The 26902-nt window shown below is 41.7% G+C and overlaps 1 protein-coding gene and 1 pseudogene across 9 annotated transcripts in view; one reads left to right on the top strand and one right to left on the bottom strand.

The window, feature by feature from the left end:
- Window positions 1-26902, bottom strand: part of SYNE2 (spectrin repeat containing nuclear envelope protein 2) — a 337188-nt gene that overhangs the window by 24051 nt on the left and 286235 nt on the right. For 7 of the 9 annotated variants that reach the window (XM_027111452.1, XM_027111454.1, XM_027111451.1 and 4 more), the window contains 3 exons: window positions 21634-21789; window positions 19337-19495; window positions 18462-18628 (listed from right to left, as the gene is read on the bottom strand). In XM_027111452.1, the coding sequence (XP_026967253.1) occupies window positions 18462-18628; window positions 19337-19495; window positions 21634-21789 (482 nt within the window). Of the gene's footprint in view, window positions 1-1522; window positions 1572-6733; window positions 7405-18461; window positions 18629-19336; window positions 19496-21633; window positions 21790-26902 lie in introns of those variants that run through there. The other 2 variants (XM_027111459.1, XM_027111458.1) reach the window with 2 other exon arrangements.
- Window positions 3799-4797, top strand: LOC113622848 (40S ribosomal protein SA pseudogene; annotated as a pseudogene).

Genomic DNA, 26902 nt, shown 5'->3' with positions numbered 1-26902 from the left:
GAAAAACACACAGCAGATGAAGGAGCAAGATAAAAACCCACCAGACCTAACAAATGAAGAGGAAATAGGCAATCTACCCAAAAAAGAATTCAGAATAATGACAGTAAAGATGATCCAAAATCTTGGAAACTGAATACAGAAAATGCAAGAAACATTTAACAAGGACCTAGAAGAACTAAAGAGGAAACAAGCAATGATGAACAACACAATAAATGAAATTAAAAATACTCTAGAAGGGATCAATAGCAGAATAACTGAGGCAGAAGAACAGATAAGTGACCTGGAAGACAAAATAGTGGAAATAACTACTGCAGAGCAGAATAAAGAAAAAAGAATGAAAGGAACTGAGGACAGTCTCAGAGACCTCTGGGACAACATTAAATGCACCAACATTCAAATCATAGGGGTCTGAGAAGAAGAGAAAAAGAAAGGGACTGAGAAAATATTTGAAGAGATTATAGTTGAAAACTTCCCTAATATGGGAAAGGAAATAGTTAATCAAGTCTAGGAAGCACAAAGAGTCCCATACACGATAAATCCAAGGAGATACATGCCAAGACACATATTAATCAAATTGTCAAAAATTAAATACAAAGAAAACATATTAAAAGCAGCAGGGGAAAAACAACAAATAACACACAAGGGAATCCCCATAAGGTTAAGAGCTGATCTTTCAGCAGAAACATTGCAAGCCAGAAGGGAGTGGCAGGACATATTTAAAGTGATGAAGGAAAAAACCTGCAACCAAGATTACTCTACCCAGCAAGGTTCTCATTCAGATTTGATGGAGAAATTAAAACCTTTACAGACAAGCAAAAGCTGAGAGGGTTCAGCACCACCCAACCAGCTTTACAACAAATACTAACAGAACTTCTCTAGGCAAGAAACACAAGAGAAGGAAAAGACCTACAATAACAAACCCCAAACAATTAAGAAAATGGGAATAGGAACATACATATCGATAATTACCTTAAATGTGAATGGATTAAATGCTCCCACCAAAAGACACAGACTGGCTGAATGGATACAAAATCAAGACCTGTATATATGCTGTCTACAAGAGACCCACTTTAGACCTAGGGACACATACAGACTGAAAGTGAGGGGATGGAAAAAGATATTCCATGCAAATGAAAATCAGAAGAAAGCTGGAGTAGCAGTTCTCATATCAGACAAAATAGACTTTAAAATAAAGACTATTACAAGAGACAAAGAAGGACACTACATAATGATCAAGGGATTGATCCAAGAAGAAGATATAACAATTGTAAATATTTATGCACCCAACACAGGAGCACCTCAATACATAAGGCAAATACTAACAGCCATAAAAGAGGAAATCGACAGTAACACAATCATAGTAGGGGACTTTAACACCCCACTTTCACCAATGGACAGATCATCCAAAATGAAAATAAATAAGGAAACACAAGCTTTATGATACATTAAACAAGACGGACTTACTTGATATTTATAGGACATTCCATCCAAAACCAACAGAATACACATTTTTCTCAAGTGCTCACAGAACATTCTCCAGGATAGATCATATCTTGGGTCACAAATCTAGCCTTGGTAAAGTTAAGAAAACTGAAATCGTATCAAGTATCTTTTCCGACCACAATGCTATGAGACTAGATATCAATTACAGGAAAAGATCTATAAAAAATACAAACACGGGCTTCCCTGGTGGTGCAGTGGTTGAGAGTCCGCCTGCCGATGCAGGGCACACGGGTTCGTGCCCCGGTCCAGGAAGATCTCACATGCCGCGGAGCGGCTGGGCCCGTGAGCCATGGCCGCTGGGCCTGCGCGTCCGGAGCCTGTGCTCCGCAGTGGGAGAGGCCACAGCAGTGAGAGGGTTGCGTACCGCAAAAAACAAAACAAAACAAAACAAAACAAAAAAACACACACATGGAGGCTAAATAATACACTACTTAATAACAAAGTGATCACTGAAGAAAACAAAGAGGAAATCAAAAAATACCTAGAAACAAATGACAATGGAGACATGACGACCCAAAACCTATGGGATGCAGCAAAAGCAGTTCTAAGGGGGAAGTTTATAGCAATACAATCCTACCTTAAGAAACAGGAAACATCTCAAATAAACAACCTAACCTTGCACCTAAGGCAATTAGAGAAAGAACAAAAAACCCCCAAAGTTAGCAGAAGGAAAGAAATCATAAAGATCAGATCAGAAATAAATGAAAAAGAAATGAAGGAAACAATAGCAAAGATCAATAAAACTAAAAGCTAGTTCTTTGAGAAGTTAAACAAAATTGATAAGCCATTAGCCAGACCCATCAAGAAAAAAAGGGAGAAGACTCAAATCAATAGAATTAGAAATGAAAAAGAAGTAACAACTGATACTGCAGAAATACAAAGGATCATGAGAGATTACTACAAGCAACTCTACGCTAATAAAATGGACAACCTAGAAGAAATGGACAAATTCTTAGAAATGCACAACCTGCCGAGACTGAACCAGGAAGAACTAGAAAATATGAACAGACCAGTCACAAGCACTGAAATTGAAACTGTGATTAAAAATCTTCCAACAGGGCTTCCCTGGTGGTGCAGTGGTTGAGAATCTGCCTGCCAATGAAGGGGACACGGGTTCGAGCCCTGGTCTGGGAAGATCCCACATGCCGCGGAGCAACTAGGCCCACGAGCCACAATTACTGAGCCTGCGCGTCTGGAGCCTGTGCTCCGCAACAAGAGAGGCCGCGATAGTGAGAGGCCCGCGCACCGCGATGAGGAGTGGCCCCCACTTGCCGCAACTAGAGAAAGCCCTTGCACAGAAATGAAGAGCCAACACAGCCATAAATAAATAAATAAAAATATAAGTTTTTAAAAGGGCAAAATTCCAAAAAAAAAAAAAAAAAAAGAAATCTTCCAACAAACAAAAGCCCAGGACCAGATGGCTTCACAGGCAAATTCTATCAAACATTTAGAGAACAACTAACACCTATCCTTCTCAAACTCTTCCAAAATATAGCAGAGGGAGGAACACTCTCAAACTCATTCTACGAGGCCACCATCACCCTGATACCAAACCAGACAAAGATGTCACAAAGAAAGAAAACTACAGGCCAATATCACTGATGAACACAGAGGCAAAAATCCTCAACAAAATACTAGCAAACAGAATCCAACAGCACATTAAAAGGATCATACACCATGATCAAGTGGGGTTTATTCCAGGAATGCAAGGATTCTTCAATATATGCAAATCAATCGTGATACACCATATTAACAAATTGAAGGAGAAAAACCACATGATCATCTCAACAGATGCAGAGAAAGCTTTCGACTAAATTCAACACTCATTCATGATAAAAACCCTGCAGAAAGTAGATATAGAGGAAACTTTCCTCAACATAATAAAGGCCATATATGACAAACCCACAGCAAACATTGTTCTCGATGGTGAAAAACTGAAACCATTTCCACTAAGATCAGGAGCAAGACAAGGTTGCCCACTCTCACCACTCTTATTCAACATAGTTTTGGAAGTTTTAGCCACAGCAATCAGAGAAGAAAAAGAAATAAAAGGAATCTAAATCGGAAAAGAAGAAGTAAAGCTGTCACTCTTTGCAGATGACATGGTACTATACATAGAGAATCCTAAAGATGCTTCCAGAAAACTACTAGAGCTAATCAATGAATTTGGTAAAGTAGCAGGATACAAAATTAATGCAAAGAAATCTCTGGCATTCTTATACACTAATGATGAAAAATCTGAAAGTGAAATTAAGAAAACACTCCCGCTTTTCATGCCAGATAAGGGTCCATACGGCTTTGCTCTGGATTCCTGTTGTAACTTAAAGGGAAACATTAACAATGTCCGGAGCCCTTGATGTCCTGCAAATGAAGGAGGAGGATGTCCTCAAATTCCTTGCAGCAGGAACCCACTTAGGTGGCACCAACCTTGACTTCCAAATGGAACAGTACATCTACAAAAGGAAAAGTGATGGCATCTACATCATAAATCTGAAGAGAACCTGGGAGAAGCTTCTGTTGGCAGCTTGTGCCATTGTTGCCATTGAAAACCAGCTGATGTCAGTGTCATATCTTCCAGGAATACTGGCCAGCGAGCTGTGCTGAAGTTTGCTGCTGCCACTGGAGCCACTCCTATTGCTGGCCGCTTCACTCCTGGAATCTTCACTAACCAGATCCAGGCAGCCTTCCGGGAGCCAAGACTTCTGGTGGTTACTGATCCCAGGGCTGACCACCAGCCTCTCACAGAGGCCTCTTACGTTAACCTGCCTACCATTGCTCTGTGTAACACAGACCCTCCTCTGTGGTGTGTGGACATTGCCATCCCATGCAACAAAAAGGGAGCTCACTCAGTGGGTCTGATGTGGTGGAAGCTTGCCCGGGAATTTCTGCGCATGCGTGGCACCATCTCCCGTGAACAACCATGGGAGGTCATGCCTGATCTCTACTTCTACAGAGATCCTGAAGAGATTGAAAAAGAAGAGCAGGCAGCAGCTGAGAAGGCTGTGACCAAGGAGGAATTTCAGGGTGAATGGACTGCTCCAGCTCCTGAGTTCACTGCTGCTCAGCCTGAGGTGGAGGACTCGTCCGAAGGTGTGCAGGTGCCCTCTGTGCCTATTCAGCAGTTCCCCACTGAAGACTGGAGTGCTCAACCTGCCACTGAAGACTGGTCTGCAGCTCCCACTGCTCAGGCCACCGAGTGGGTAGGAACAACCACTGAGTGGTCTTAAACTGTTCTTCCACAAACTCTTAAAATGGAAATAGGTTGATGGAAAATAAACAGTTTCTAAAAAAAAAGAAAAGAAAAAAAAACCACTCCCATTTACCATTGAAACAAAAAGAATAAAATATCTAGGAATAAACCTACCTAAGGAGACAGAAGACCTGTATGAAGAAAATTATAAGACACTGATGAAAGAAATTAAAGATAATACAAATAGACGGAGAGATATACCATGTTCTTGGCTTGGAAGAATCAACATTGTGAAAATGACTCTACTATCCAAAGCAATCTACAGATTCAATGCAATCCCTATCAAACTACCACTGGCATTTTTCACAGAACTAGAACAAAAAATTTCACAATTTGTATGGAAACACAAAAGACCCCGTATAGTCAAAGCAATCTTGAGAATGAAAAACGGAGCTGGAGGAATCAGGCTCCCTGGCTTCAGACTCTACTACAAAGCTACAGTAATCAAGACAGTATGGTACTGGCACAAAAACAGAAAGATAGATCAATGGAACAGGACAGAAGCCCAGAGATAAACCCACGCACATATGGTCACCTTATCTTTGATAAAGGAGGCAAGAATATACAGTGGAGAAAAGACAGCCTCTTCAATAAGTGATGCTGGGAAAACTGGACAGGTACAAGTATGAAATTAGAACACTCCCTAACACCATACACAAAAATAAACTCAAAATGGATTAAAGAACTAAACGTAAGGCCAGACACTATCAAACTCTTAGAGGAAAACATAGGCAGAACACTCTATGACATAAATCACAGCAAGATCCTTTTTGACCCACCTCCTAGAGAAATGGAAATAAAAATAAACAAATGGGACCTAATGAAACGTCAAAGCTTTTGCACAGCAAAGGAAACCATAAACAAGACGAAAAGATAGCCCTCAGAATGGGAGAATATATTTGCAAATGAAGCAACCGACAAAGGATTAATCTCCAAAATTTACAAGCAGCTCATGCAGCTCAATAACAAAAAAACAAACAACCCAATCCAAAAACGGGCAGAAGACCTAAATAGACATTTCTCCAAAGAAGATATACAGATTGCCAACAAACACATGAAAGAATGCTCAACATCATTAATCATTAGAGAAAAGCAAATCAAAACTACAATGAGGTATCATTTCACACCAGTCAGAATGGCCATCATCAAAAAATCTAGAAACAATAAATGCTGGAGAGGGTGTGGAGAAAAGGGAACACTCTTGCACTGTTGGTGGGAATGTAAATTGATACAGCCACTGTAGAGAACAGTATGGAGGTTCCTTAAAAAGTACAAACAGAACTACCATATGACCCAGCAATCCCACTACTGGGCATATACCCTGAGAAAACCATAATTCAAAAAGAGTCATGTACCAAAATGTTCATTGCGGCTCCATTTACAATAGCCAGGACATGGAAGCAACCTAAGTGTCCATCAACAGATGAATGGATAAAGAAGATGTGGCACATATATACAATGGAATATTACTCAGCCATAAAAAGAAACAAAATTGAGTTATTTGTAGTGAGGTGGATGGACCTAGAGTCTGTCATACAGAGTGAAGTAAGTCAGAAAGAGGAAAACAAATACCATACGCTAACACATATATATGGAATCTAAGAAAAAAAAAAAAGGTCATGAAGAACCTAGGGGTAAGATGGGAATAAGGACACAGACCTACTAGAGCATGGACTTGAGGATATGGGGAGGGGGAAGGGTAAGCTGTGACAAAGTGAGAGAGTGGCATGGACATATATACACTACCAAACGTAAAATAGATAGCTAGTGGGAAGCAGCAGCATAGCATAGGGAGATCAGCTAGGTGGTTTGTGACCACCTCGAGGGGTGGGATAGGGAGGGTGGGAGGGAGGGAGATGCAAGAGGGAAGATATGGGGACATATGTATATGTATAACTGATTCACTTTGTTATAAAGCAGAAACTAACACACCATTGTAAAGCAATTATACTCCAATAAAGATGTTAAAAAAAAAGTAAACCAGGGAGTTGTGTGTATTTTTAATTTTTACTATTATCCTTTTGCACCCTACTATCAACCAGATCAACCTTGGGGAATGACTTCTAGCTCCAGCTCTATTTCCAATTAGCTTTATAATTTAGAGAAAATCCTTCTACCTCAGCCCCTCATGTCTAGCAGGCCTCTCAGGTCCCTCCAGCTTCAGGGAGGTGATAGCATCTGGGCGACATTCAGGCCAGAGCTCTGGAGGTGAGCAGACCCAGATCTAAGCCCCATCGCACCATCTATAAGCTGTGTACCCGGCAAGGTACCTAATGTTCCTGATTCCCAGTTTCCTTGTTAATCTTCAAATTATCCACCTTGTAGGGGGTTCTGAGACAGAAACAAGAGGATGCATGTAAAGCCTTTGGCATAAAGTAAGCACTCACTGTAATACGAGTTCTTATTACTGCTGACTGGAATCACATGCTGCTACAATAATGCCTGATTTACACGGTATTGGCCCTCACATAGTCCTTTTATAAATATTTTATCCTCAACAGTGCCATGAGGTAGGCAAGCTTGGAACGAGGCCATGGAGCCTGGTGATGAAGAGCACACTCTTTGTGGTCAGGGTCTGGGTATGAATCCTGGCTCTATTTAATCTCATCTGTCAAATGGCGTCAACAGTGGTACCTTCCTTCGCTGGGTGGCTGAGAGCAGGATGAGATATACATGCATGTAAGGAATTTGGCACAGTGTCTGACAGAGATAAGTGTCCAGAAATTGTGGCTGTAATGATTTTAAGATGGTATATTTTCCAAATTACATTCTTACTGCAAATATCACAAGAAGTTTCCTTCAAAGCCACAAGATGATTTATTAAAAAGGAAGTAACAGAATCCAGGGCCAGGCCTGGATGCAGCTGTAACCTAGATACTTCCTTTGTTCCCCTGGCTTTCAAGTTATACCCTCCTCACCCCAATGTCTTGTCACCCTGACTGCCCAGGGAACAGAAGGAACACTCCACACAATGCCAGAGCAGCTGGGAACCCCAGGCCCCATGGGACCAAGTCTTGCATGCAGTTTGCAAGGGGCTACCCTCCTGGGAGGCTCTGGCTGGAGAAGCTCCGCCCTGAGAGCTTCCTGTAGGTGGGGAGAGGCACTCAGGCCAGCAGCCTCTGCACAGCCCTCCTGCTTCCTGCTTCCCCATCCTTCCTCCTCTCTCCTCCCAGAATGGCAGCCCCCACTGCTTCATCCAGCGCCCGACCCTAGTCCATCATAAGGCTCTCAGCCTCTTTATTTTGAAAGAAGACGGCTAGAACACAACTTTTTAAATGAAGAGAGCTAACAAGTAATAAAATAACCTGGGTGCAAAAATACTGAGATGCAGTGATCCCGAATCCTGTTAATCCCGAGGGGTGAGGTGTGCAATAAGCAGAGGGGGGAGTATGGAGAAGGTGGATGAATTATTAGCTTGGCTTCCCCAGAACTACGGTACTCCAGGCCAGTGGCGTCCCAAATGTGGGGCTCAAGCCCATTGGTGTCCAAACCAATGGGGTGTGGGAAGAAAATATTAGACTTTTATAGTTATCCCATTCTTTTAAAATTTCTACATTGGGTATGCTTTAAAATTCACAAACTTTATTACTAAAATGGAACATCTACAGAACATGCCGACATCTTTATGTGCCAGGCCTACTGTGCTTTATATGTAAGTTAGCAACTCATCTAATCCTTACAACGATGCTGTGAGATCAGTCTAATAACATCCTCATTTGACAGATGAGGTAACTGAGGCAATGAGATTAAATAATTTACCATAGTAACGTGACCAGTCAATGGCAGAGGAAGGATTCCAACCCGGGCAGTCTGGCCGGAGCTACTGTTCTTAAGCACTTTTCTTGTCCTATATAAACCTGCACATGATAATGGGCACATATGGTGGGGTGGGTACAGGATGGTTTCCAGCGCTGTCAGGGAATATGATCAGGAGTCTAGACTCGCAGCTCTAGGACACACTGGCGGGTAGAAGCCCATCCAACAAGTGTGGCATTTTGGGTGCCCACTTTGCCCCTCCATGATTTCCTTTCAATAAACATTTAACCACTCACTTTGTCTTGGGTCCTGTGCAGATCCTGAGGATTTGAAGATAACTTATTCCCAGAGGTCATGATCTAATTTAGATCTAATTTAGACATTATAATATTATAGGAGGTGCTCAATAAACACCTCCTGAATGAACAAGTGACATTCACACATGCCCTCAAATTTGTCTTTTTCATAAAAGAGGTGGTCATGTTACATTTTAAAACAAGCATACGCATCGCACGCACACTTAGGGCAAAAAAAGAGGAAGGGTGGGAGGGAAAGAAAAGAAGCTACAAAACATTCATCCAGTCAGGACTGAACGTGCTTCTATGTCCCAACCTCCGACTGAAGGTGAAATATCCCCAAATGCACAGTGGCATAAATAAATGTTGTTCCTCAGATAATCATGTTACGACTTACTCTGGGAACCATCAGAGGTACTGCTGAGTCTATATCGATTGTGCAGACACTGATCTAATTACCTAATCAACACCTTTCCCAGGTCAGGAAGTACACGTCATCTGCCAACCCAGGCAACCGACCTCCTAGTTAGGCCTTGTTATTAATATTGCTCTTGGAAAATTTTAAATCTCGAGTTAATACTGGGGACAAGGAAATCCATTCAGAAACCAGACTGTTGTTACAGGGAAGCAAGCACAATTCTGCATTACATCAACCACCCAGGCAGCTTAAGTAGCTCACCATCTCTGTACTGGCCCATGCTTCACCCATGTGTGCTTGACTAATACTAATCACACATATATTTCAACAAATCCGTATTTCTCCAGAAAAAATAAGCATGATTCCCTGAGCTGAATTCCAGTTCTGAGGACTGGAAAACCAAGATATTTAGGCGCAAAGAGGAAGTTTTTCACCTGTATGGACTATTGAAAGACCCCAATAAAACAAAAACATTTTTATATGATACCGAACAAAATAAGGAGTTTGACAAAGAGCATACAAATAAGAAGTTCTTTTGTGGGGCTTGCGGGTAGAAATGCAGAAAATAATCAAGGTGAATAAAGTTTTTCCTTTATCTTCATCTAGCGATGGATGGGAATTTAATACTTATGAACCCTCTTCCCTCTCCAAAACAAAAATCAAGCCAGGTTAATATCACTTCATGATTCAGGCCTAAGTCTTACAGTGTGTGAGGGAGGCTTTAAATATCAAATTCATGTATATGGAAGAGTTTACATTTCATTCCTATTCTCTCCATGCTAAAGGGTCTACAGTTAAATTATTAAGGCCCTGGACCAGCGTAAGTTAAAAAAATTCCCATGCCCATGTGGACAGCATAACTTAAAAAGGAAAACTGAGATGGTTGAGTGTCTGCATTTGTATTGAAACAAACAGATACTCAGACCTGTGGGCAGCTGTCAGTTGCTAAAAACACTGTGCAAATTCTGCACAATTGCATCTTTGTAAATGACTAAACATCTTTGTAGTAAGATAATCAATTACTCCACGATCTTGAAGCCCTGATTTGAGGGCACGGACATTACATTTGAGCTAATCGCCTCTTTGAAGCATTTATGTCGCCAGAGGACTTCCATTTTCCACACAGCATAATCACTTCTCTCCCCTGCTTGTCAAAGGCTGGCTGCAGACACCACACGCATGCTGACACTGGGAAAGAACCCATCCCCCGATGGCCGAGCACACACACTCCGCAGCCACCATCTCATCGGTAATTTCTATTGTAACCAACATGAGAGCGCGAGAAAACGAGACACACAGGGACAGCAGCCGCTGCTCCCAGATGTAGGACTGATCACCAAAATAGCACTTACTGTTGATGAGAAACAAATCATTCCTTAGGTTGAGCGAAACCTCCAAGTTCCCGGCTGCACCTCCACCTCCCAGGGACGAGGCGGCCCCTCCCCCGCCCGGCGGCCTCTCCATTCACTGGTTCAGCATCTTGCACAGGCCGCCCTCCCGCAGGCTCCCGCGGGCACGGCTCGCTCGCCGCTACGGAGCAGTGAGGGTAGGCAGGGAAGAGACCTGCTTCTCCGCTAACTGCAATTTTTAATCTCAGTTTTCTTCCTTCCAATAAACAAATATCTCTAGCCCTTGCCTCTCTTACACACACACAGTCTTTGTTCTGACGCTGCAGGATTGCAAGGCTGGGGGAAGAAAGTCCCAGTGTTATCTTAGCTATGGGTTATTTATGAAGTGCTATAAACGCAGGGAAGAAACACTTAAGATTTGGGGCACAGAAACGAGGATTTCTGTTCTCATCAAATTAAATGTCTCTGTTTCAGGTTTAAAAGCAATGGTGAAATCTGAAGCCCCGAGTCCAACAGGAATGGCTTCCTCCTAAAGAAGAAATTTCCCCAGGAGGTTTTCTGCCCTGCCTTTTCAGTCCTGTGCATCCTGGCTTGGGAGGGGCAGAGAGTTTATTTAGTCCATTTCTTTGCTTTTTTGCAATAATAATAATAAGAATTCTATCTTGTAGTACAAATGGAGTTCAACACTTTGCAGAGGAAGAAATTTTGCAGTTTTCCTTGCTAGTCCCTCCTAGGTTTTACCATAATTTGAGCACCTGAAAATTCCTCTACCTCCCTACCCGTCCTCCTCTACACGACCCTGAGGGGCTCTGCTTAGGGAAGCACCCTTGGTTTGTGTCCAAGCCCCTTTCAGGCTCAGTCTCAGCCTTATTTGGAGACTCAATGATATCAATAATTTCTCATGGGCCCCCAAAGCCCAACATTTAGCCATTATTACATCCCCACCTTGAAACGCACTAAGCACATTCTAGACCAGTGAAATTACGTATAAAGATTTGGAAATAGTTCTCCCCAAAGGCAGCATCTAACTTGTGTCCACACGCTTGGCTGTCCCTGGTGCTCCTCCCAGGCTCAGTACGCTGGACCTGCCTGATGCTGGACACCAGGCTCCTGACTGCTCACTGATCCTGCGATGGCTGCTGTCTCCTTGGAGAAGCTCCCCGACCCTCAGGAAGGCATTTCTGCAGGGCCCGGGAGCAAGAGCCACCTGCTCCAGAGGTGGAACGATGGGACTTGTGATGGGAAAGAAAAAGGAAAGTGGGGAGGCCCACCTCACATCTGGCTCTCCCTGTGCGACAAATCTCTAAGTATTTCTAGTCCCACTGGATCAGGCAACCTGCTAAGACCAGAGCAAGTCAACTTTATGACTAGCGGCATTGTTTGGTCTTCCAAAGTAACCTTGAGAAAATACAGATAAAAGGAAAGCAATGAAAAACGTATCAGCTTAAAAAGGCACACATCTCTCTGCCCATTCTTCAAGGGATGGAAAAACAATCTTAACACACAGTTGCCATGGTAATAACTGCTGAGCTTAAATGACAACATTTTAATTGCTACTATTATAAAGCAGGTGGGCTTTTCACATTGGTAGATAAAATGTGAAAATTATGCTTAGTTAAAAAGTTTTTTCACGGACTTGATCTTTCTGATAGCAAGAGAGCTATCTAGTCTAAATAGGAAGGGACCATAAGGTAGTACATCTGAGTGTGTCCCTCCTTCATAACACTGGCTTAAGGATGCCAACTCTATCAAATGATGCTACCACCAAAGAGAAATTAGGAGAAAGGTAACAACATTCATGACATTTTTTAAGAAGAAGAAAAAGAGTTCCCGTGTTCCTTTTTCCATAATGAACATTTAGTAAATACAGATAAAAAGAAAATTAAAATCACCGATGATGCCAACACCAACAGATATGTCTTTCCACTCAGTTGTCTCATCTCTTTTAGGCACTGAAAGCTTTGACCAGATCATCCTCACAAGCTACTAGAAAGAGTCTTTAAAAAGAGCCCCCCAACCCCATGTCTCTGAAGAGGCTCCACCAAGTTGAACAACCAGACAGTCACTCACTGAGGACACAGGGCCCCTGCTTCACCGGGCAAGGTGAAGGCTTTGATTAATGAAATGCGGAGGGGGTTCTGGGAAACAAAAGGAGATGAATCTTTAAGGAGTTCAACTCCTGGGGTTTTGAAATCAAAGGTACGTATAAGTGAGGTTATGTGTCGAGCTGAGGCTTTCTTTGGCATCAGTCCTGTTGATGGCCGGGGACCCTCTTTTCAGAGCTTTAGTCTGTGCTGGCTGAAGCAGGTCAACTTTGCATCCTTTGGTCCATCACCCGACATCCTGTGCCTAAACTGTTCTTATTAATAGGTAACTTAGCTGCCTCCAAAACACGGATCACACATATCGGTCGTTCTGAAAAACGACTTCTGTACTTTAGTCATCTCTCCTGCATTCAGGTTTTGCTGCGTCACTTTTCAAAGACATTATCTAAGAAAACATGGGCAAGAGGAGGAGGCAACAGTTACAATTAAAAAAAAAGTTAACTCTCCCAAAAAAGAGGGGATATATGTATATGTACGGCTGATTCATTGTGCTGTACAGGAGAAACGAATACAACATTGTAAAGCAACTATACTCCCAATAAAAATTAATTAAAAAATAAAGTTAATATAGGAAACGGCCTTTAAAAAAAGTTAACTCTTCATTTAATCTGTCAATAAACATAGGATATAATTAATATTTGTCATCAAATCAGATTGGGTTCTATAATAATCACACCATTCACCAAAAAATATGTAGTGCTTCAAATGGCCTTTCTGTGGAAGAAATTAATAGCGTGTTTTATAAGAGTTCAGATGTCACAAATGCAAGAAGCTGCCCAAGGGCCCATGAGGAATGCTAAAAGCTCCTGGGGCAATTCTGATGGAGAGCAAGTTCTGTGCATTTCAGTGCCCACATCAGGGCCTCGTGTGACCTTATGTGAGGAAATCAGCATTAAGACTGACTTAGGCACCCCAGTCCCCTTGATCATCTGGTTATTTCAGGAGATGTGTCCTTTAGATTCTTTAAGGATTTTTACAGAAGCTGAAAAATACTTTACAAGCAGAGGAAAAACAGTGGTTTGGGTCTAAGCACCCTCCCTCTCCTCCCCTATCACACAGCCATACTGCACTGCACCGGAGGCTGGCATGCGTGTGTATGGACAGACCCATCGTTGTCCTGGTACTTTTTCATCCAGAATCTTGTTCATAGTTTATCAACAAGGAGACAGGCTTACAGAGGTTGCAAGACTTGGGTTACCGTACATGGCAAGTCCACTGTGTCACCTCATACTGCTGCTTGCCCTAGCACTATTGGCAACACCTGGGCACTTGTTAGAACTGCACATTCTTGGCCCAACCCAGTCCTACGGAATCAGAAGCTCTGGAGATGGGGTCCAGCCATCCATGTTCTCAGGAGCCCTCCAGGGATTCTGATGAATGTTTAAGTTTGAGAACCACTGCTCTAGAGTAGACAGTAAAGTCTATATTGAGTACTAGATTTTAGAAAAATTCTGATAAACCACATTTTCCCAAAAAAGTAATTAATTAATTTTTGGCTGCGTTGGGTCTTTCTTGCTGTGCGCGGGCTTTCTCTAGTTGCGGCGAGCAGGGGCTACTCTTCGTTGTGGAGCACGGGCTCTAGGTGCGCGGGCTTCACTGGTTGCAGCACATGGGCTCTGTAGTTGTGGCTCGCAGGCGTCTGTAGTTGTGGCTCGCGGGCTCTAGAGTGCAGGCTCAGTAGTTGTGGTGCACGGGCTTAGTTGCTCCGCGGCATGTGGGATCTTCCCGGACCAGGGCTCGAACCTGCGTCCCCTGCATTAGCAGGCAGATTCTTAACCACTGCGCCACCAGGGAAGACCTAAACCACCTTTAAAAGTCTCAAAGGAGCCAAGTGCTCTTCTGATGCATGGAGCAGGAGGACAGAATTACCTTGGCTCCGTGCCACCATGTGCAGAATGGCTTCTGCCCTTGGCTCAGTTATTTACCCTCTCTGAGCTGCGGCGTCCTTCTCTGTAAAATGGAGAAGACTGACCTTGCAGGGTTGCTGCAAGGATGAAATGAAATAATATATATGAGCCTGGCCCTTAAAAAAATAAACACTGGGTTCTTCCCCTATCCACCAAATAACGGAGCCTACTACCTGAAATGATCAGTAAATTTAATGTGCATTTAAGTAACCTTGTCCTCCATGTCTTATCAATTCTTTTGAAATTTACCTCTATTTTGCTGAGAATGAACTCAAAACAACAGGTCTTTTTTCATTTTTTTTTTTTCCAGTGAATTAAACCTGATTTATTGAGGTCTTGAACTTCTGAACACCATCCCCAACTTTTTGTTTGTTTGTTTGTTTGTTTTTGCGGTACGCGGGCCTCTCACTGTTGTGGCCTCTCCCATTGCGGAGCACAGGCTCGGGATGCACAGGCTCAGCAGCCATGGCTCACGGGCCCAGCTGCTCCGCGGCATGTGGGATCTTCCCGGACTGGGGCACGAACCCGTGTCCCTTGCATCGGCAGGCGGACTCCCAACCACTGCGCCACCAGGGAAGCCCCTTCCCCAACTTTTAAGTTAAAGGCTTGTAGTTAAAATCTTGAAGTCATGAAGCTGGATACCTGCTTCATAACTTCAAGATTGGTCTCCCTCCCAGTCTTCCCTCTTGTTAACAACAGGTGCTGTTCCTGCCACAGGAATGAAGCAGCAGAACACTGTGAGCAGGACAGGAACGGTTAAATGGTGTCCAGAATTGTTTGGGCAAATGAGGCCATTAGTATACCCTGCAGGGCTGCAGGTTCTGATTAGCATGGTTAATTCTACAGCCTGTGCTCTCCTGCTTTTCTGATGGCCATGCAATGAGTATCAGCAATCAGACAAGGAGTTGATTCTATGTGAGGCCAATTTACGGCAGGTTCAAGCTTGCTGCCTCAACCCACAGATTCACCTAAAGCGTAAAGTCAACTAAGAGTTTCCTAGACTATCAGTCATCTGTCTCACCCCGGCCTTTGCTTTAAAGTAAAACAAGTTATTCCTTCCCTAGTCCTTCAGTTTTGAAGGGATTAGGTTTTCAAAATGTTCTACTCATTTCAATGTAACAAGACACAAGGGTCTGGGTTAGCAGGGAGGTAACACAACTGTTTGAGTAGAAATTCTGGTTGCCTCATGTGCTGACTGTGTAACCATGGGCAAGTTGCTTAATTTCAGTGCCTCAGTTTCCTCATCTGTAAAATGGGATAATGGTATCTACCTTTCAGAATTATAGTGAAGATTAAGTGAAATCATACATAAAAAGCACATTGTTAAGAATACAGCCGGCAGCCAATATATTTGCTATTATTTCAACTCCTTATTTTGCCAATTGCTCTTTCCAAATAGACGACTGAAATTTCACCTGCTGTTTTTGTCTTTCCCACCAAGGAACTGGCTGAAGACAGGCAGTTAGAGAGGAGGGAGGGAAGCAAGCAGCCTATTAAACTCTGAAGTGATAGAACCAAAGCACGAATGAGTAAGAATGAATCATCCCTCTAGTCCTCAGGAAGCAGAATCTAGATCCTACTCCTGAATGATCTAAGAACAGGTATCATGTCCTCATACTCTTTTTTTTTTTTTTTTTTGTGGTACGCGGGCCTCTCACTGTTGTGGCCTCTCCCGTTGCGGAGCACAGGCTCCGGACGTGCAGGCTCAGCGGCCATGGCTCACGGGCCCAGCTGCTCCGTGGCATGTGGGATCTTCCCGGACCGGGGCACGAACCCACGTCCCCTGCATCGGCAGGCGGACTCTCAACCACTGCACCACCAGGGAAGCCCATGTCCTCATACTCTTGATTAGTGCCAGGTGCCCAAGAAGACTTTGGAGATAAAGACAATGACGACAAAGACATACCAGACACAATTTACCCAACAGAAATGAGGACAATCTTATGTCCTGGAACATTCATTCATTTCAACAAACATCTGAAGCACTGTTCTAAGCACTGGAAATAAGATAGTCAAAGACATTGTTCTCATGGAAGAAAGACCTCTCATGATTAGATCTAAGCGAGGGAATCCTCTTCCACTCAAAAAACATGTTACTTAGTCTTAAAGTCTTCTTAGGGAGAGACAATGATAATAACCACGCAATAAATACTGGCTCCCACATGCTGGTCCCAGGCCAAATGCGAGACATGTGTCATTCATCCCCACAGCGGCCTCTGATGTAATCAGTGCTGTGAGACACATTTTGCAGATTTAGAAACTGAGGCATAGAGAGGTTAAATCGCTACAAGTTTCCATGGTAAGTGGAAGTCAGGTCAAGTCAGGACTGGCTCAAAATCTGTGCTCTTAATCCTTGCTTGGGTTACCATCATGGATTTCCATAGATTTTTTTTCCCCCAACTGGCAGTAGACAGAAGCTGAACTCAGCCCAGCTTGTACTGCCAGCCAAGTCACCCTAATATTTATCTTCGACAGGCGCTCCCTTCTAAAAACCGTGAAGACTCAACTTTATTTAGGAGGACAAGTCTTCAGTTGAGATTTAAGCTCTTCTAAGACTTAGCCTCAACCTACCTTTCTAAAAGCTTCATCTCCTGCACTTGAGCCAGTGGAGCTTATCATTTCCTGGACAGTTTCTACTCTGCACTACCCTGTACCTCTTTGCTCACAGAATATGTTTCTCCCCCTTCTGCCACCAGTAGCGCTGGAATCCCAACCCCTCATTCAGGACCATCTGGGGACACTACTCTTCTATCAGGCCCCTCCCAATCCCCACCCCCACTCCAGGAAGATGAGGTTTGAGCTCTCAGACCACTTGGCTTTACACCTGCCCACATGTCTGCTTCCATTAATGTAACTGACTCATCTTACTTCCTGGTCTGTAATTCTCATAGCACTTAGCCTGGTGCATCTGCTGATGGAACTAGGTTCATTTATGGTTTACAGTAAACAGGGAGGCAAAGGAAATGCCAAATGATTAAGAGTGTTTTATTTTCAGTACTCCCTGATTCTTCGTTTACCTTGCAGGATTCGCCTGTATAGTCCACGTTATACATGTGTTCAAAATTGCCAAGCACTCTGTTATGTAAAAGACTCGCTCGGCCAGCGGAAACAAAGCCGCATGAACGGCCCCAAAGCCAAGTGACTGCTCTCTGTGTGCCAGGTTACAATTGAAAAATACTTTGGTCGGGGTCCGTCTTTGGACAGAGAATTTGAAGATGGAAGACATTTAAAAGTTTGAGTGGCACTGTCATCGTTATTTTGTGAGGGGAGATAAAATGATCAGCCTTGTTTCTGACAAGCACTGGATAGCCTTGTTTTATAGTCACAGCTGTGCCTCCTTAGTCCACACCTTAGGACCAGATGCCCGCTGGGGACCTGGCACACCCGGCAAACCTGCAGAGAAGCCCTGCCTTGCCTGAGTGTGCCCAGGCCCTGTGGTGGTGGTGATGGGGGCGTGAGGGGCAGTCGGGGACCTCCAGAAGCAGCACCTAGAAATCAGACCTATGCCCTGACCTACCTGCACCTGTCACACACAAGCAGGAGCAGGCAGGCATGATTTCATCTGGGGGACACGCAAGTCCTAAGGCAGTGTGAGAATTGCTAAATAATGCCTCCTCAAGGAACAACTCTCATTTAAACCTAGTCTAAGTCATGTGAACTTTTAAGCTAAAGAAAAAAAAATTAAAGTGAGGTATACTAAAATATAATCTTCCTATAATGTTGAAATAAGAATTTCCATTTTTACCAAGCTTTGCCTTTATCTGTAAGTTTATAAAATTTCTGGGTTACCTTAGAGGAAGATGGGGCTCAGTTTCTAGATCTGTGTAGTAACCACTGTACCTAGGGAGTAGGAATCCATTTTTAGGCCACTTCTTACCTTGATCCAATGACATCAAAAAGGTGTTGCCAACGGTCATTAATTTTGTTGAGCTTGTCATCGATCTCAGCTGCTCTTGTCTTGTTGCTGGCCTTGATCAACCGGTCGCCCATTTGTTTTAACTGTAACTTGTTTTCACTAAACAAATTTATTTCTTCCATGCAGTCCTGGCATAGGGCACCAAAACACAAAGCCGGAATCACTATCGAAAATTCACTTCTTTGCCAGCTACAAACACACAGTTGTGCCTCTTGAAATTTCTTAAAAAATAAAAACACTTCTCACACCTGTTAAATGCAACTCTTCGGAGAGCAGCTAAAAAGTCAAACAATGCCCGTTCAGCGCATGTGTGATATGTAAGGCGGTAGTTACTTTCTTAATTCAAAAGCCCTGGTTTCCCTCACAGAGTTCTTCTAACCTAAGCTACTTCGGAGCGGAGGACTACTGAGTCTAACTAAATTAGCCTAGTATATCAGCAAGAGTTTTCCTGAGGGCTAACTGAGCGGCATTTGGGGTGACCGTGGCCAGAAGGCTCTTTCTCCCTTTCCCTGTGGGAATCAGTGACCTTTTCACCATTATGAGCCCCACTGCTGTTGGTTTTTCTCCTTTGGCCAGGGGAGCTCCTTAACAACGCAACTAGAGAAACCGTAACTCACCTGGGATATGAACTGAAGCTTAAGGGGACACGAGCCCCTTGCCTGGCCAGGCTTCCTAACCAAGAGAAAGCAACCCCCCTCGGTACACAGCACCATGCCCCCCTTTCCCATCTCATTGGAAACGGGCCTACGACATCATACAGCTCTGAGCCTAGGAGTGAGGAAGGCAGAGGATACCGTGGTGGTCATAACCGTCCCCATCTGGGGACTCCTGCTTACCTTCTGAAGCTTTTCAATCATTTCTTCAATACTAATATCTGCTGTCTGGAGAACTTTGTTTTCCATCTGCACCAGCCATGCACACAACTCTTTATTCTTTTCATTGAACACAATCCATGAATTGAGCCTGTCTTCTATCTCCTGTTTGCGTACAGCCACCTGGAAATGAGAATGCATTTGGCAGCTGGGTATAGGCAGGCAGGAAGGAAGGCGTTTCTCTTCCCTTCTCCCCATCAAAAGGACTATGAATTTCATTCATTTTAATCAGAGGTCCTATAGACTTAAATTATTATGTTTTTGCCTTTTAAAGACCTAGGGTTTAATTTCAACAGAAGTTCCTTACACCTTTGATAAATGCCATAAAAAGCAACAACAATGACAGTAACAACAGAAGACTGTACCTGAAGTATAAATGACCAAAAGGTTTCAGTATTATCCAATATATATCTATTATTATCGAGGTATATTAAAAGTTAGAAACATGAAGGTTAGATGAGTGCGTTTTAAGCATCACCCAAATTTCTTCTGTTCCTTGTTCTTTCAGTATACATTTATTTACTGCTTGCTACATGCTAACTTATAACTTTATGACCCCAATCCTTTCTTTTTAAAAAATGATCAAGTCCTTATTCTTACTTAAGGCCAACGTACTGCCTATTTAATTTAAAAACTACCATCTTGATCACAAATCTAACATTTGTAATGCAAATGGATCATGAAAATTAAAGTCATTTAAATGTCTTACTGGTAATTTCAAAAACAAAATAAAATAAAAAAACAATACGCATCACTCATTTAATCCACCTTCCCAATATGCACTATGGCTTTGGAGGGAAACCATGGAAATGGAATCAAATACTGGTCTGCAGTGAGCAGGCTGATCCCCAAACACCCAGTGCTCTGTTACGCATAAGCTAACGTCAGCAAAGGCGCTTCCTCCTTACAGGGTTCAACTTTATTACTTAAATAAATATAAATTCAAAGAATGCAAATCAGCCTCTCCAAATGTACAAAGGTATTCCCAGGTCTTAGAAATCTTTAGAATTTTAGAGATAAAAGGGGTAGCTAAGAGTTGTTTCGGTTAACTTTTAACATCCCACTTTATAAATGGGGAAGCCAAGGTTGAACTCCTGGAGATTTTTTTGCTATGTACAAAAAACAAAACAAAAACAATCCTCTGCTCTTTTCAGAGTGAGGCAAAAAAATATCTAATGCTTGTACATCCACCCACCAAATGTGTTAAGAAGGCTCAAAAAACTATTCCTAAAACACCAAGTTTTGTGTTTCTGTTTTTCAGAGCATCTATTTATCTCAGCTTTTTAAAAGCCTGGCATTTTGCACAGATCATTCTGATTGGCTTCATAATGGTAACAATTGGGAACATCTGGGCTCCAGTCTGCTTTTTCCTTAACTTTTAGAATACCTTTCACATATTCTAAATATTTTCTTTTATATAAAATTTGAATAAAAATTCTAAAAGGACGTTTAAAATTATGGGTATATGGTGAATATTAAATACTAAAACAAAGAAGGAAAACATTTTTATTTTATTAAAATGCATTCAAAACTGTGAATTTCAACTTTTAAGTACATCTCTTCTTAATTCACAAAAATGAGATTGAGGACTTTACTTTTCTTAGAATTAAATTGTTCTTAAAACAAAGATCTATTTGAACCCTTTAATTCCATCTTGATCCTGTCACCTTAACCACAATCCAGTTCTTAATAAGTAGAAGTGATCTGCTGAGATACTAAGTGTAGCAGCTGATCATTTCTTCCAGAGTTTTCAAAGCCAGCTACTTGAAATAAACACTGGATTGCATGCGAATGCAGAGTTCTCAGATATAATGACCCCAAGCCTGGCACTAAGTACATCTCCCACTGTTTGTTGGGCCCAGAACAGATACTGCAGAGATACTGCTTTTAAGGCCAGCCGAGACCTCTTTGCTGAAGTCCTGATTCTAAGACAATGACCGGTACTTGTCATCCATACAAGACAGAGGGCAGAGTGCACGCAGCTGCTCAGGACGGCATTCCTCCCCTCCCCCACCACTTAAGGTGATTTTTAAAAAAGCTCATTAAAAGTGTGCAAAGTTCCAGCATTGAGCGCTGGAGAAACAAAGGGTCAAATCTGTTAAACAATGTTGCCGCCTTCTAAAGGAGCAGCGGCCGGCCTGGGCTCCAACTGAAAAGGGCCTCCCGGTTCAATGAAATTAAGCTTCTTTCTACTTTGTCTGGCCTTCGGAGACATTTCAATAAACTTAAGAACAGCCGTGCCCTGCAGTTAACTAACTTACTCTTAAGCAGAGGTCCTCCCATTGTCTGTGCAAATGCTCTATTTGCTCTTTCAAAACCACCACGTCCTCCACAAGAATGTGCTGGGTTAGGTCGGTCTTCATAGTATGAAGTTCTTTCAAGTTCTGAGTCCAGTTAGCCAAAGACTTCTCTAGTTCCTGCATTTAAACACAAGAAAGAAAGGGAAAGAAAGAAAGAAAAAAAAAAACCTCTTCAACTCAAGCTGCTGTTGTTTCCAAACCTGTAGGCTAATACTTTGATTGGACTCTGGGGGAGGGGAGGCCAGGAAAGGGGGCGGGACCTTCTGAATGAGAAACAGCCCAGGGCCAGCGTCTGCAGTTGTGGTTGGCCAATTCCTCACCACCTATTTTCTCAAAAGAAAGCTCTTTTCTACCTTTATTTTCACTTCCTCAGGTATTTCAGGCTTTTATATACTTAGTTCTATGTTAAACTCAAGTAGGTCTTTACCTTTATTTTGAGGAAAGTATTTTTGGAGCCTAGCAACAATCTCTCTCTCACGTACACACTCACTTTTAATCCTGAAACTGTGTTACAGAACGTTGTATGAAATGTGATTTCCCATTTTTTAAAACACCTTAAGAAATGCATTGTTGCTATGTGGCAATCATATAACAGCTTCTGTTCAAAGGGAATTCCTTTGGTTAACTCTCAAAAAGAATGAATGTAAGTGAAGAAAAAAAATGTTCCCTAATAATTACCAGAGATGGGTTAGCAGAAAATTTCTTCTGGCCCTGGAAACACTTATTTTTTAAAAAATTAAGTATTGGTCAAATTAAAACGTTTCTGAATCCCAGGACTTAATGAAGATAATCACTTTCACAAGAGAGAAGGTAAAATGAGACAGCCCGAACACTCCAGAGATCTCCCGATTTTTACTGTGCTTCCAATTCTTTCTATTTTGACACATTTTAAGGGTCCCTATTCATACCTGTCTATTGAAATCTGAAAGAAGAGAGTATTTCATTTACATCTGAAATCAGTCTGATTTCTGATGAATCAGTTAACTCCGATTGCTTTTCAGAGTTCTAAACGCTACATGGGCATGATTTCCTAACTTGCCAACAAGGATTTACATTTAATAAGATGTAACTTCGGAGGATTCTTTTTAAAGGTTGCATGGAGATTCAGAAATAGCACCTTTATCTGAGGAGAAACCATCGCTTTAAATTTTTGTTTCCTACTTTTAGCTTCATGATTGTAGTCAAGAGGACGAGAGCAGATTCTGCAGTGGAACACCTTTACCAGCTTCGTAACGTAAAGGGGGGCAAGTCACACGCAGGGGCTGACCACTCACTGACTCTACAGACCGGAAGGCCGCTGAACTTCCTACAGTGTTTCCTGCTCAGAAGGGTGGGCTCAGATGCCTGCACGGAGGGAGGCGTCTGTAAGTTATCCACCACTGGGTTTAAATCCATTTTGGTTTGGATACTCGGTTTCCTCCCACAGTTGAAAGGATAATTGACAGATGTAGAACTTTTGAATATGGACGTTTTATGATTCTTAATAAATAATGCCAAATTGTGTCCTCAAAGGAACGACTATATTTTTCCACATCCAGTTTGGTGTCGAGTTTTATGTATTTGGGGGGCAAGTTTAATATGTGTAATGACTCCTAGTTATTGTTTAAATTTGTTGTTCTTTAGTTACTAGCCTGAAATGCTACCCAGTCCTTCACGCTGATGCTTCCCCAAATATATTTAGTTAATTCCTACCGACACTTTCAGATCTCAGACCAGGTAATTCCTCAGAGGGGTCTTCTCTGAGTCATCGGATGAGATTGGGACCCTTGTTTTGTGCTCTCACAGCCCCCTGTCCTTTTCCCCTCTAACAGTCACCATGCTTACAGTTATTCACACACATATATATATGTACGCATACAGTGGGACTCTGGTTAACGTCTGTCTCTCCAGTAGCCTAGACTATCGGCTCCACACTGGCTGGGGCCATGACAACATTGCTCACCAATGCACTGCCCACCAATGCATTGCCCACCAAGCACCTACCAAGAGGCCTGGTGTATAGTAAGTCCTCAAATATTAAAATGTATGATTGAAAGGAAAGAATTTGGCAGTATGTATCAAGCGCTTTAATATGTTCATAAATATTAAGTAAAAAAGCAAGGAATGAAACAATATATAGACTGAGGTCTACTGTGGAAGTCTATTAAGGCTGACGTTCACTTATTTCTATAAACATTTCAAAAACTGTGCTTCTGTTTTTAAATTAAAATACTCCAGATTTGCTACCAAACTAACTGCAAAAGAGAACATGTCAGTCAGATAAGTTTCCCTTTCTTAATTTAACTAGATAAATTTTCTACATTGCAAAAGTACCTGTAAAATTCCAATTGTCCATATGACACGTGACTTAAAACTTGACTGCATAAAGTGGTGTGTTGCACAGGCTTTGGCTGGACTCCAACACAGCACAACAGCATTTAAGTCTTTGCCTGTGGACTCAATTACTATTGGGATTGTCAAGTCCCATTTCCCTACACTACCATTTGGGTAAAAAGAGGATCAAAAAATGAATGTGTATATATATAAATATTGGCCTGCATATGCATAGAGTGTCTTTGGAAGAATACACAACAAATTGGTAACACGGCTTCTGTGGAGAGAAACTGATGGGAGAAAAATTTTTCGTGTGTACCTTTTGAATTTTGAACCATGTGACCATACTACTTATTCAAAAATTATTTGATGAAGAGGTATAAACCTCCTGTTATAAACTAAATAAGCCATGGGGATGTAACATACAGCAAGAGGAATATGGTCAGTAATATTGTAATAACTTTCTATGGGGACAGATGGTTACCAGACTTATTGTGGTAATCATTTCATAATGTATGCAAATGTCAAATCACTATGTAGTACACCTGAAACTAGCATAATAGTGTATATCAACTATAGTTCAGTAAACAATTATCTAAGAAAATAAAACTGTTCTAAGGACTCAATCATTTGACAAGTTTTATGAACATAGATGCCCACTATAGCGATAGCAATTTTCATAATACTGATAGTATATAAAACATATAAAGAAATCATACACACATTTCTTTATAAACATATAAAGAAACCGTATATGTGCAGACACATATAAACATGTAAAGCAGTTTTTCCATACATCAACTTGGCTGTGATGGGAATGTAATTTCCTAAGGAAGAAAGTAAAGGTCAGACTGGTCGAATGGTTAGGTATCTCCCCAAGTGACCCAGGGATGATAAACACTGTTCTAGACAGGCTTCAGGTTACTTGGGATCTTTCTGGAATATGGTCACAGGCTGAATGAACTCAATGCTCTTGGTCTCTCTCCCCAGTTCTTTCCACTGAGAAATAGAATGCTGAGGCTATGGAAGTTGAAAAGATCCCAGTGGAAACTGAGATGTGTCCTACTTGGGAAAAATTATGCCTCCTCATGGGTTTATGGTTCACATTCTGCACAGGTTTCTGGACTTGATGAAAGGAAACTCTATGTGTCAACTCAGAGAGGGACTCCAAATCCTCTCATCTGTTACTGAAGTCTAGATCTAAAGTAGAGATGATAAAAACTTTGAAAATCAGGGACAGACAGGAACCTTCTTAACCTAATAAAGGCATCTACTAACACAACACCACCAAAAATCACACTTCATGGTGAAATGATAGAATCATTCTCTTTAAAATCAGGACTGACACATAGGGGCCAGTTATCAACACTTCTAACAACACTGCTCTGGAGGTACTGACCAGTGTAGACAGAACAGAACAAAAGTATAAGAATTACAAGGAAGAGACAAAAAAAGTCATTATGCATCAATGGTGATTGTGTTCACAGACCCCCAAAAAGATAGACAATTTATCGAAATTAACAAGAGTTTAGCAAGATGGCTGAATATAATATCAATGCACAAAAATTAGTTACATTTCTAGACATCAGTAATAAACAAATTCTATAATTAGAAAAGGGCAGTATTTTCAATAGCTTCAAAAGTAACACCAAGAAATAAATCTAACAAAAGATGTACAATACTACATAAAATTATAAAGCACTAAACATGAATATATGGAGAAATATGCCATATTCGGAAACAGGAGTACTCAATGTCAAAAAGATGTTAATTTCCTCCAAATTATTCTATAAATTCAACACAATTCCATTAAAACTCTTATCAGGACTTCTTATAGTTTGACAAACTGCTTCTAAAGCTGTGGGAGATCAAAGAATCAAGGATATCCATACTCGAGTGGGAGAATGAGGGATGGGTACCTCACACCTGAAATGAAGATCTGTTCTAATAAAACACAGTATGCAGGATAATTTGGTATAAAAGCTGAGATAAGCAGACCAATGGAATAGAGCAGAGAACCAAGAATCAAACCATGCATAATCGGAAACCTGATATTGGACACCGGACTAATCAGTAAACAGGCACCTGGATAATGGTCATCCGTATGAATGAAACAAAAATCGGTTCTTTACTTCAAAACATATGCAAAAATCAGTTCTTCACTGAATAAAGGTGTAAACGTAAAAAGCAAAATTTGAAAATTTTCAGAAGGAAACGTAGGAGTATATCTTTATGACTTACGTATAGAGTAATGGTGCTGCTTATATAAAGTTTAAAAACAAAAGTAGTACTTCTACATTCCACTGAGATCTACATACACATGTAGTAAAACTATAAAGCAATGCATAAGAATGAGAGGACACCAGATTCAGGGATGTGGATACCTCTGGGGAGGGGAAGTACATTAGAGATCATACAGGGCATTTGAAGTGTATTTGTAATGTTTTATTTTTCTGCTGGCTGATGGTTTCATGGTAGTTGTTATATTATTTGTTGTTAGAATTTTTTTGCACAGTAGAAATTTTTACAATGAAGAAAAAAGGTTCAGGAGGGAGGACACTAATTTCCAGCACAGCTTTAAGTATGAGACTACTCAATTCTTCCTAATTTTTTTCAATTTGACCCCTGAAGTCACTGAAGGAAGAAAAAAAATTTTTTTAAAACCTTATTCCATTAGGCTATTGATGTCTTTCCAACATCAAACCTGCAGAAAGGGAAGAGATGTAGGGCGTTCCTGACCTCGGAATTTAACTGGTCCACATTCCTATCAGTAAGTTTGCCTTGTCTTCTGCAAAGTCCTAACATACCCAGGAATTTTTGCTAGTGTGGTATCCATTAGGCAGAATATAGTTTGGAAGGTATTACAAAAACTGTTGTATTTGAGCAAAACCCCCAACCTATTGTCTTCTAAAAAATG

This window comes from Aethalodelphis obliquidens, unplaced genomic scaffold (genome assembly GCF_003676395.1).
Source record: "Aethalodelphis obliquidens isolate GAN/ISIS:26980383/991018 unplaced genomic scaffold, ASM367639v1 scaffold10, whole genome shotgun sequence".
In the NCBI taxonomy this organism is placed as follows: Eukaryota; Metazoa; Chordata; class Mammalia; order Artiodactyla; family Delphinidae; genus Aethalodelphis; species Aethalodelphis obliquidens.
The sequence above is the reverse complement of the archived record's forward strand: the minus strand, read 5'-3'. Positions and strand labels throughout refer to the sequence as shown.